Source organism: Podarcis tiliguerta (assembly GCF_965153285.1).
Source record: "Podarcis tiliguerta genome assembly, chromosome: 8".
In the NCBI taxonomy this organism is placed as follows: domain Eukaryota; kingdom Metazoa; phylum Chordata; class Lepidosauria; order Squamata; family Lacertidae; genus Podarcis; species Podarcis tiliguerta.
This window is the reverse complement of record NC_139541.1, coordinates 5,053,406-5,065,427: the sequence shown is the minus strand read 5'-3', so window position 1 is coordinate 5,065,427 and position 12,022 is coordinate 5,053,406. Positions and strand designations below refer to the sequence as shown.

Genomic DNA, 12,022 nt, shown 5'->3' with positions numbered 1-12,022 from the left:
ACCGCTCTAGGTGTGACAGAATAGTTCAGGATGTCTCTGCGGCTACTCAGTTGGAATATTAATGGCGGAAATTCCCCGGAGAAAAGAAGGAGGTTATTTCACATATTGAAGAAAGAACAATTGGACATTATTTGCCTACAAGAAACTCATGTGACCAGGCTCCATAGAAAGGTTTTATGCTAAAGAGAGTCTGACACCTAAATTTTTATTCAAGGATGAACAAGGTAGAATTTTGGCAATTGAAATTCAAGCTCAAGGAGAAAGAATATTGATATTAGGAATTTATGCTCCAAACGATGGGAAATCAGAATTTTTCAAGAAGCTGCATGAGACGCTGCTGGACTATCTGGATTATGCTAACATCATAATGATGGGAGACATGAATGGAGTGGTGTCTACACACATGGATAAGTCTTACAATCAGAATTTAACATCAGATGGCAGACTGCCTAAAACTTTTTTTGAACTGACTGACAATCTGGATTTGATTGACATATGGAGGACAAAGAACCCCCTAGGTAAAGAAGGAACTTTCTTCTCTGAGGCCCATCTGTCCTGGTCAAGGATCGACCAAATTTGGACCTCCAGGGGGATGGCACCAAAGACTAAAAAGGTGGAAATCTGCCCAAAAACATGCTCCGACCACAACGCCTTGAAAATAGAATTTAGACTAACTCAACCCGGTTCCTTCAGATGGAGAATGAATGACACATTATTAAGAGATCAAGAGATTGTGAAAAAGGCCCAAAAAACACTAAAGGACCACTTTGAGATAAATTTGAATACTACAGTAGAAAAAAGAACGATCTGGGACGCAAGCAAAGCCGTTATGAGAGGGTTTCTGATACAGCAGAATACAATCAAGAAAAAATTCTGGAATGGAAAGAAAGATAAAATATTGGAGAAAATACACCAAGGAGAGAAAAAATTGAGAACTAAACCAAAGTCAAAGGAGGTGCTGAGAGAAATTAAATTCCATCAAGCAGAATATTCAAAATTGATTAATCAGGAGATTGAATGGAAAATAAAACAGATGAAGCAAAGATCCTTTGAATCAGCGAATAAATGTGGAAAGCTGCTAGCATGGCAGCTGAAAAAAAGACAAAAGTTAAACACGGTCACAAATCTAGAGATTGAAGGAAGGATGATTCAGAAACCAGAAGAAATCAGGAAGTGCTTCCACAGATACTTTAAAGAACTGTATGCACAGGGGCCTCAGAAAGAATCAGAGATAGATCAATTTTTAAAGACAAATGGATTATCAAAGATAACTCAAGATAAAAAATTAATCTTGAACTCTACAATAACTTCACAGGAAATTGAAGGTGCCATTCAGAATATGCAACTAGGCAAATCTCCAGGCCCGGATGGGCTTACCTCCAAATATTACAAGACTTTGAAGGACTATTTGATACAACCCTTGTTGGAGGTATGCAACCAGATCATGGAGGGGAAGAGGGCACCAGAAACGTGGAAAGAAGCCTTCATCACATTGATACCCAAGTCAGAATCTGAAAAGACTCAGCTCAAGAACTACCGTCCCATCTCACTCCTAAATGTGGATTACAAAATATTTGCAGACATTTTGGCAAATAGACTTAAAAAAGTATTAAATGAAGTAATTCATAAGGACCAAGCAGGCTTTCTCCCTGGTAGACACTTATATGAAAATACTAGAAACATCATTGACATTTTGGAACTTTTGCAGACTGATAGGAACACAAGGGCGGTGTTAATCTTTATTGATGCGGAGAAAGCATTTGACAACATATCTTGGATGTTTATGAAGAAGAACTTGGAAGGGATGGGAGTGGGACGGGGGTTTGAGAATGGATTACAAGCAATTTATTCAGAACAAAAGGCTAAATTAATAGTGAACAATGTGGTGACGGAGGAATTTAGAATTGAGAAAGGGACACGACAAGGGTGCCCCCTATCCCCTCTGTTATTTATTTCAGTCCTGGAGGTGCTATTGAACATGATCAGAGAGGACCGGTTGGTACAAGGGATAGAGGTCGGAGTGAAACAATATAAACTGAAAGCATTTGCAGACGACCTAGTTTTGACACTGCAGGAGCCAGAACCCAGTACAAAAAGAGTTCTTGAACTTATATCTGAATTTGGTCGGGTGGCGGGATTTAAGTTAAATAAACAAAAAACTAAGGTGTTGACCAAGAATTTGACAATTACAGAAACAGAGGGGTTTCAGAGAGAAACAGAATTGAATGTGGTAAAAAAAGTGAAATACCTAGGGATCTATTTGTCCTCCAAAAATTTGAATTTATTTAAGGATAATTATGAGAAATGTTGGTTGGAAGTTAAAAAGGATTTAGAAATTTGGTCAAGATTGAAACTTTCCTTGTTGGGAAGAATCGCAGCTATAAAAATGAATGTGTTGCCGAAAATGTTATTTTTGTTTCAAACCTTGCAGATCGTGGACAGAGTGGATTGTTTTGGAAAATGGCAGAAGGACATATCTAGATTTATCTGGCAGGGCAAAAAGCCCCGAATAAAGTTTAAAATACTAACAGATTCAAAAGAAAGAGGGGGGTTTGCCCTGCCGGACTTGAGGTTGTACTATGAGGCTGCAGCCTTCTGCTGGCTGAAAGATTGGTTTTTGTTGGAAAACACTGATGTCCTAGATCTGGAAGGATTTAATAATGCTTTTGGTTGGCACGCATACCTATGGTACGACAAGGTTAAAGTACATAAATTGTTTAAAAGCCACATTGTCAGAAAAGCAATTTTTGCAGTCTGGATGAAATATAAAGACCTACTAGAGAGTAAAACTCCGAGGTGGTTATCACCAGTGGAGGCCAAGGCCCGAAAAAGACCCAATATGGAGGCCTACTGGCCGAAATATTGGGAACTAATAGAAAAAATTGGAGACAATTGGAAGCTGCAGAGCCAGGAGAAATTAAAAAACAAGGTGCGAGATTGGTTACATTATGCTCAAATTCAAGAGGTTTTCAAAATGGATAAAAAAGTTGGATTCCAGGTGGAAAAGTCGAAACTAGAGACAGAATTGTTAGAACCAAAGACAAAGCTGTTATCTAGAATGTATAACTTGCTGCTTATGTGGAATACACAGGATGAGATAGTTAAATCTGCTATGATTAAATGGGCACAGGATGTTGGACACAACATTATGTTTGAAGACTGGGAAAGGTTATGGAACACCGGAATGAAATTCACGGCAAGTACTGCCTTGAAGGAAAACATCATGAAAATGATATACCGGTGGTACATGACCCCAGTCAAGTTAGCTAAGATACATCACCTGTCTGACAACAAATGTTGGAAGTGCAAAGAAGCAGAGGGGACATTCTTTCACCTCTGGTGGACTTGCCCAAGGGTTAAGGCCTTTTGGGAAATGATTTATAATGAGTTGAAAAAGGTATTTAGGTATACCTTTCCCAAGAAACCAGAGGCCTTCCTGTTGGGCATGGTGGACCAGAGAGTGTTAAAGAAGGACAGAATTTTGTTTATGTATGCTAGTACAGCAGCAAGAATACTCATCGCTAAGAACTGGAAGACACAAGATCTACCCACGCTGGAGGAATGGCAGACGCAGTTGATGGATTACATGGAGATAGCTGAATTGACCGGCAGAATCCGAGATGTGGATGTAGAAACAATTGAGGCGGACTGGAAAAAATTTAAAGATTATTTGCAAAAGTATTATAAGCTGTATGAATCTTAAGATTATGCATGATTTGGAAATGATATGCTTTAGCAACTATGATTAAGTGAACAGTAAATTAAGTGAGAAAAGAGAAAAGGAGATAATATGAATTGAACATGTTACGTTTATTTTTAAAGGTATAAAAATGGTGACATAATATATTGAATTTGGATACATAACATGTGAAAGTTACAATAAGGTATGATATAAGGTAACAAATTGCTGACATTGTTAATACAAAGAATGCAGAATCGGAAGGGGTGGGGAAGTCCAAGTTAGGACTCTTTTTTTGGTTTGATTTATATTGTTTTGCTATACAAAAAAAAAAAAAAAAAAAAATGGTTTCTTGTAAATTTGTAGGTATGTTTGCAATGCACAAAATTTGGAAAGAAACGCAATAAAAAATATTATAAAAAAAAAAAATAAAAGTTACAAATGACTATCTTGAATGGGTCTGGTTAGCCAAACCTCAGTTGACTCTGGGACGGTGAATCAAATATTCTGACGGTGCAATTTCCCCATACTATCTCTAATAATCCTTGTGTTCTCAGACCAGAGGCTAGGCGGGTGGAGAGAATGTGAGGCTGGGATCAAAGGGATTCCTCACTCAGTGTCAAAGGAGAGCCTGATGGTGGAATTGAAAGGAAGACTCGCCTTAGCCATTAATCCCAGTAGCAAAATAAAACAAGGCATGGGTCTACAGCAGGGTTTTCCAATCCTGGGTATCCAGCTGTTTTTGGACTACAACTCCCATCATCCCTAGTCAGCGGTACCAGTGGTCAGGGATGATGGGGACTGTAGTCCAGCTGGCGACCCAAGTTTGAGAAACCCTGGTCTGTGGGAAGCCTCCCCTTCCAAACGTTCTCAGCCTGGTGAGGTGACGTGATTGCCTTATTCTTCTTCACTAGAGAGCCAGTGTGGTGTAGTGGTTAAGAGCGGTGGACTCGTATTCTGGTGAACCAGGTTCGATTCCCCGCTCCTCCACATGCAGCTGCTGGGTGACCTTGGGCCAGTCACACTTCTCTGAAGTCTCTCAGCCCCACTCACCTCACAGAGTGTTTGTTGTGGGGGAGGAAGGGAAAGGAGAATGTTAGCTGCTTTGAGACTCCTTAGGGTAGTGATAAAGCGGGATATCAAATCCAAACTCTTCTCTTCTTCTCACTCCAGAGGTCCTAATCCGAGCAAGCTGATCCAGCAGCTGCTAACTCTGCGACCAGATCAGCAGCTGAACATCTTCAACACGCTAAAGGCCCACCTGGTGGACAAGGGCATGCTGGCTGGCTCTGATGAGGCGTAGGTGCCTGTGCTGCCAGGATGGGACTGAGCATGGGCAAGCCCCTCACCCCCCAGAGGAAACCCTCTCCCAGCTTGCCTGATTTAGGACAATAACCAAGCCTCATGTCTCTCACTTCCTTTTCCATATAAAAGGTTTGCATTTGTGCATTTTTAAAAAGAAATGTATCTATATCTCTGTGGCGGTGGTTTGGAGCAAACAGAGGGGAGCTTTTAGCTGGGAAGGAACTGTGGCCCGGAAGGAGGCTCTCGGCTGATGGTTTTGGAAGGTGGTTTTTCTTATCCCCAGATGTGTATAGAAAGTCGTGCAAGGCTCGTTCTACTCTCAGAGCAAGCGGGGCTTTTGTAGCGGGGAGAGGGAAGAGACAGGGAAGAGTGCCAAATAGTTTGGGTTAAAAAAAGAAAGAAGTCAGGCGTGTTGAATCAAAATTACCTGGATTATGCACCCCCTGTTCCACCATCCTGGCTTCCTTATCCGTGAGATGGATCCGGCGCTGCATATTGCATTTGTCAAACGCCCAGGTTCCTAAGTCCAGCCAAGTGAGCAGTTTTCCCCAATCTGCGTCCCCGTTCACCACACAAACACCCAACAATTTGGTGGTGCAGAGAGCCAATCCTTAGTGCCATGTGTCTAATGCTGACTGGGTTTTCACAGAGATGGGTTGGAGATCTTGCCCACCCCCAGGCCAGCCAAGAAAATTGGGATCCAGGGGCCCTTTCCTCACGGAAGCAGCTTGAGAGCCAGGAAGACTCAAGGACAGCGATGCCAAATGTCCTAAGTGGCGCTTCTGCAAGCGGGTGGGGGGGCAAGGCCTTCCACCCTGCGCTGGAAACAGCTGCCCTTGTCTCGTTTCCCTGCAGGGGAAATCCCTGCTAGCAGGAGAAGGCGCTTCCTCTTCTAACCCAGTTTCCTGCGCAGAAATGGATGCATGTTGCTCCCTGTCCTTGTGGCGTCGCCATATTTCTTGCATTGCTGGCGGAAAAGGATGCAAAGTTCACCTGCTGCTGAGCTGTTCTTGATAAGCAGGGAATATCGGGGCATTTATCTTTATGTTCCTGAAGCAGAGCGAACCATTTGCCCTCCCAAAAATTGGAAGACCATGAAGGCAAATGCATTTTTATTTTATTTTTTTTAGGTTTTATTTCACAAATCCCACTGAACATTTTTTGCTGCTTCTTTTTTTAAACCTTCCTTCATTTTGGAGGAGAAGTACATGAATAGATGGATATTGAGGCAGGACACCTGGACTCCTGGGAACTTTAAGGAGTTGTAAAGAAGCTGAGTCTGGCCTGGGTGCCTAGCCATTGCATTGTCCAGCTCATGCAACTGTTTGAGTCCCTGCTGTTGTGAGGCTCCTGTTTGTCTTCTGCCTCCTCAAACGCTCCCACTGGAGTCCTCGTTCCCAAGGCACTGGTCCCACTTTCAGTTGCAGAAAGGGACTCATATGACTGAAAGCTTATGCGTAAAAAAGGCATTATCAGGACTCAGAAGGTGAGAGGGTGAGAATAAAGATTCTGTTAGTTTTCCATTTGAAGGAGTGTGTGTGTGTTGGAGTTTATTTGAGGGTTTATTTGTTTTGGGGTTTGTTGGAAGGAGGAAATTTCAACCACGTTGAGCCCCCAGCACAGCTTGAAGTGGTCCAGCCTTGATTCAGATTTATGCCTGCTTTGAGATCTGGGCCTGAGTCACGGAGCAGCTGCTAGCTTAGGTGTGATGCCTGGGTAATACCACACTAGTGTCTCTTGACGTGGTTCCACTTCAGGGTCAACCTTGACCATCTGCTGTCACTTCCTCTGTGACAGAAGAGAGTGCGTGAGGAGCACTTTGCGGTAGGCTGATTAGCTTTTTCTTCTTCTTTTAAGGTGTATTTTTGAGAGCTGCTCATTTATACTGTTTTGCTGCCTCTTTTGGTATATTCCCTCATCCTATCTACCCCAAAGACTCTTGGGTTCGGAGTCCAGGCATCTGAAGCTTATTGAGTTGAGGGGGGTTGCAGGGAAATATTTTTGCCCCTTTTCCTCTGCTGCCAATACGCCCCCGCCCAAAGGAAACAGTCTTTTTTCCTGATCTAACGATGGCCTTTTAACCACAGCTGACCTCTAAATTGGACATGCCTGCCATTTTGATGGGAAGTTTTGGGTTTTGATACCTAAAAAAGGGCAAGTGTGTGTGTGTGTGTGTGTGTTTGAACTTACTCAGTGTTTTGACCTTGGGGGAAGCAAGACGGAAGCAGAATGGGTATGTGGGGCAACGGGTGGCCATGCAACAGTAATTAATAAACAAAATTGGGGGAGGGGGTTCAAGGAGGGGTGTCTGTTTCATTGAAATGTCATTGACATTTCCTGATTCCAGCTAAATTCAGCTATTTGGCTGGTGGCCACAATCCCTTGCATCCTGCCTCCGAAAGGGAACTAGAAATAAAACAGTGTATCCCAGACCTATATATACCTGCAACAGCCAACAACACTTCTAATATATAAGGCTTGTTGTGTGCCCTCTGTCTGGATAGTTGCGCACTGTTCTGGGATTGCTTCTCATGTCAGTGCATTTCAGGTTCTGGGTGGGTTCAGTGTCCCAGTGCATGAGTGACATGCTGGACCTCCCTGCTGTCCACAGATCCTTGCAAGAGCCAGTCTTGGGTATAAGTCAAACAAAGCGCTGGCATTTCTGTTGCAAAGGCGCCACAGGAGCACCCCTGAGAAGTAGCACTCATTTAAAGTTACCCAGAACAGGAAGGATTCACATCCCAGTTTTAGGCATTAGATGACAACATTATGGACGGTTTTATGTTCGATACCTTTGTTTTTTTTGTTTTAATGGCATAATAGCTTACTCTTTCGGGGAGTTCAAAGAGGGCTGTGACCCAGCCATATTAGAAAAGGGCTGCTCAGGGATCCAGAGCATTAACCCAGAAACAGCCGGTTCCTCCAAGGGGCTGAGTGGGAGAGAGTCTCTCCTGCCCAAAGGGAAGGCTGTGGGTCTTCCTTCAGTTGCACACAAGTAGCAAAGGTCTGGCACCTGGTAAGGGGAGCAGCAGGTCACAAAAGGCAGTTTGGTATGCAGTGGAGTTGCTTAAGGGGTCGTTAGCGGTGTGGGTGTATTTGCTGGTGGAAAAACCCTGAGTTGGCCTGGAGTTGAGCAGGATTAAATTGGGGCGCCGTAGCTATTACTTAGAGGAGTGTGTTCTCCATATTCTAGGCCTAGTCAGGCCAAAGTGTGTCCTTTTCCATGCTTGGCTGGCCTTATTACCTGGCACACGGCGCGTGTGCACCAGCAAGCCAGGCGGAGCTGGAGGTGTGTTGTGTGTCACACCTGTGCTAGGTGACCTCACCACAATCCCGGTGGTAGCTGGGCCAGCATCAAGGGAGTCCCTGCGCACCTCTCACAGGATGGGGAAGGTGGGTTGTGTGAGGGGGCTGGATTTCACAGGGGTTGGAGCTGGGCCCAAGTCTGGATTCTGCATTCTTTGGGGCTGAACTCAGTCAGGAGAGAGACACTGACACAAAGCAGTGTCTCTGGAGTGGAAGCCGGGCACTCACTTGCGAGGCGGTTGTGATACTTTGAGTGGGGATCTGGAAGGCTGGCTGGGTGGAGTTGGGGGCAGAAGAACTGGGGGACCCTGGTCAACTCCCTCTCCCCCCAATTAAAATAGCCTTTGCTTAACTGATACTGGTTGCTTAGCAGAAGTATGAGATTTGACATTTCAGGAGCTCGAAGGCTGACGTCTTCACAACTCCCTTTTGCTATATCAAAGAGGGGGTCCCAGGGCATATCTTTTGGGGTGCTCTGCCACTTGTATCTGACGGGGACTCCTTGCCACGCTTGCTAGCAAGGGCTCCCAGAAGGCATCCTTAACTGCCAGATTTCCCAAGCATCAAAGCAGACTCTTTGCCATCCCTTTCCAACCTTTCTCAGTCCCTCCCTCCACCCCCAATTCTTTCTGCTAACAGCTCTGTATGTTTGGAGGGGTAGCTTAGGTTGACAGGAAAGTCCCGCATCCACAATATCTAAAGCTGGCAATACAACCATTGTGCTCATCGGCATGTCTGTGTCAACGAGAACTTGTGAACCCCTTTGATGCCCTTTCTGCACTCACAGACTCTCCCCTCCTGTTTTTCTTCTTCTGATGCGGACGTGCTTATCCCTTCCACAAACCCTCTGCTTTATTTCTCTGTGCTTTTGTCTTTTACAGGGGGAATGTTGGTGGTTGGTTTCTTTTGGGTTTTGTTTTCTCGCAGACACTTGTAGGCTTGCCTCTGTTACTTTTGGGTTCATTTGACTGTCAGAATGTGAAATATTATATAAAGGTATTTTATCCTATTTATATACGGTAATATTGTTAAATAAAAATGTATCTAAACTGTTTGTGTGCGTGTGCGTGCAGTTATTTACGCCAAGCAGAAGGGTTTGTTTTATTCTATTCTATTTTTTTGTTTTTAAAATTTTTATTTGCATTTTCAAAAACAGGAACAGAGAGCATATTTAACCCCCTCCCCTCCCCCATCCCACTTACAGCTTTGTACCAAATACAGCATATATACTAATACTAATACTAATAATAATAATAACAACAACAACTTTCTTTATATCCTGCCCTCCCCAGCCAAAGCTGGGCTCAGAGCAGCTAACAACAGTAAAAATAACAGTTTACATAAAATCACAATCAATTAATTGAAATACATTCTAAAATCAATTCATTCTAAAATCAATTCATATATACTATATGATTGCCTGACACTATATTAAATGCCTGTTAAGATGCGATTGTACTGTACAACAGCAGGTAGTTGTGCTGGTCGGGGCCGCTGTTGGGGAGTCCAAAATGTCTGGGGAGGCTGACCTCATAGAACACTGAGAGTCCCATGGACTGCAAGAAGATCAAAGCTATCCATTCTTAAGGAAATCAGCCCTGAGTGCTCACTGGAAGGACAGATCCTGAAGCTGAGGCTCCAGTACTTTGGCCACCTCATGAGAAGAGAAGACTCCCTGGAAAAGACCCTGGTGTTGGGAAAGATGGAGGGCACAAGGAGAAGGGGACGACAGAGGACGAGATGGTTGGACAGTGTTCTCGAAGCTACCAGCATGAGTTTGACCAAACTGTGGGAGGCAGTGGAAGACAGGAGTGCCTGGCGTGCTCTGGTCCAGGGGGTCACAAAGAGTCGGACATGACTAAGTGACTAAACAACAACAAATTTTTGACATTATTTTTTAGGGGGAAAGCCTAGTCTTATACACGGAAAAATATGGTATATATAATTTTTTTTGTTTTGTTTTACATAATTTTACACATTTTAACTTTAGCCATTTCAAACATTAAAATAAAAAAGATTCATTCAAACCTTCGGAGCTCCTTCCCTCCCTCTATGGGTTCTGTGTTTAAAATAAAGTATTCTGTATATTTTACCCTTATCCATCTATTATATATCCACAGTTACCATAGTTGTTTCCACATTACAAGTGTCATTACATCCCTGCCAAAGGTTTAACTGTTTACAGTAGTCTTTTAAATATGTGGAAAATTTACTCCAGTCTTTTAGGAATACTTGATTTTCCTGGTTTCTGACCTTCCCTGTCAGTTTTGCCATCCCTGCATACTCCATCAGTTTAGTCTGCCATTCTTTTGTTGGTACCTCTACATCTCTGGGCTAGAAGCATTCTCGCTGTCATCGTTCCATACATAAAAAGTATTTTATCTTCTCCTGGTAGCTCTTCACCTGTTATACCTAGTAGAAGGGCTTCTGGTTCTTTAACAAATGTATTTTTAAACATTTTCTTTAGTTCATTAAATATCATTTCCCAGACAGCCTTTACATGTCCACCACATATGGTAAAGAGGACCCTTCTTCTCTTTACATTTCCAACACAAATTTGAACTAGTTTTATACATTTTTGCACTTTCAGTTGGTGTTGGATACCAACGACACATCATTTTCATATCATTTTCCTTCAACGAACAGCACTTTTCCTAAGATGAGAGTTGTATATTATAACCAAAATCTCTAGCCCAGTGTATCATCACTGCCTTAATTTCTTCATCCTTTGTATACCCTTCCAAAAGCAATTTGTACATTTTTGATAATACAAATTTGTAGCATTGTTCACAGTCTGGTCTAAAGGTGACGCCACACTCGCGGTATGTTGCCAGATGTTCCCCACAGTCATGAGCTGAGTTGCACACGCAAAACCCGTAATACTTTCTGGTTGTCATCTGCCCCCACCCCCAGGGCCGGATTTAGGTTTGATGAGGTCCTAAGTTATTGAAGGTAATGGGGCCCTTTATATGTCCAGCTGTCCTTTGTCAACAACAAATCGCCACTGTTTTTTGTGTTGAATATATGCTATATAGTACTTTATGGACCTAATAGGTATCTAAAGCCATTTGTGCATGCAGAATGTAGGCAACCTATATATAGAAATGAGCAAACCAGTGATATTTTAGGGAGCAGGCTAGCAGGCGGGGCCCATTACTTACATCATAGGAGCCTAAAGGCAAAGGACCTCTGACAGTTAAGTCCAGTTGCGAACAACTCTCGGGGGTTACAGCGCTCATCTCGCTTTACAGGTCGAAGGAGCCGGCGTTTGTCCACTTCCACAGACAGTTTTTCCAGGTATGACAAAGCTGCTTCTGGTGAACCAGAGCAGTGCATGGAAACGCCTTTTATCTTCCCGCCGGAGCGGTACCTATTTATCTACTTGCACTTTGACTTGCTTTCGAACTGCTAGGTTGGCAGGAGCAGGGACCGAGCAACGGGAGCTCACCCCATTGCAGTGATTTGAACCGCCAACCTTCTGAGCGGCAAGCCCTAGGCTCTGTGGTTTAGACCACAGCGCCACCCGCGCCCCTTATAGGAGCCTACACAACACAAAACACTGTTGCTGCATGTAGGTTTTATTTTATTTGTTTATCTTATATATTGGAAATGTACATCCAGGGGTTTTTTCCTTTAAAATTTTTGGGGGCCCCCAAGAGAGAAGGGCTCTGAGCTATAGCTTGTTTAGCTTATTCCTAAATCCGGCACTGCCCACCCACTAACGCATGAGTG

At 43.4% G+C, this 12,022-nt stretch overlaps 1 protein-coding gene across 2 annotated transcripts in view; it reads left to right on the top strand.

Annotated features, from left to right (window-relative positions):
* CDS2 (CDP-diacylglycerol synthase 2) overlaps nt 1-9,344 on the top strand; it is a 57,139-nt gene extending 47,795 nt beyond the window's left edge. The window contains exons 13-14 of one of the 2 annotated variants that reach the window (XR_014514515.1): nt 4,853-7,404; nt 7,667-9,344. Coding sequence is in view for 1 of the 2 variants with exons in the window: in XM_083454106.1 (XP_083310232.1) it covers nt 4,853-4,982 (130 nt within the window). In the remaining variant the exon portion in view is untranslated. Of the gene's footprint in view, nt 1-4,852 lie in introns of both variants that reach the window. The other variant, XM_083454106.1, reaches the window with a different exon arrangement.
* Nucleotides 9,345-12,022: the final 2,678 nt, after the last annotated feature.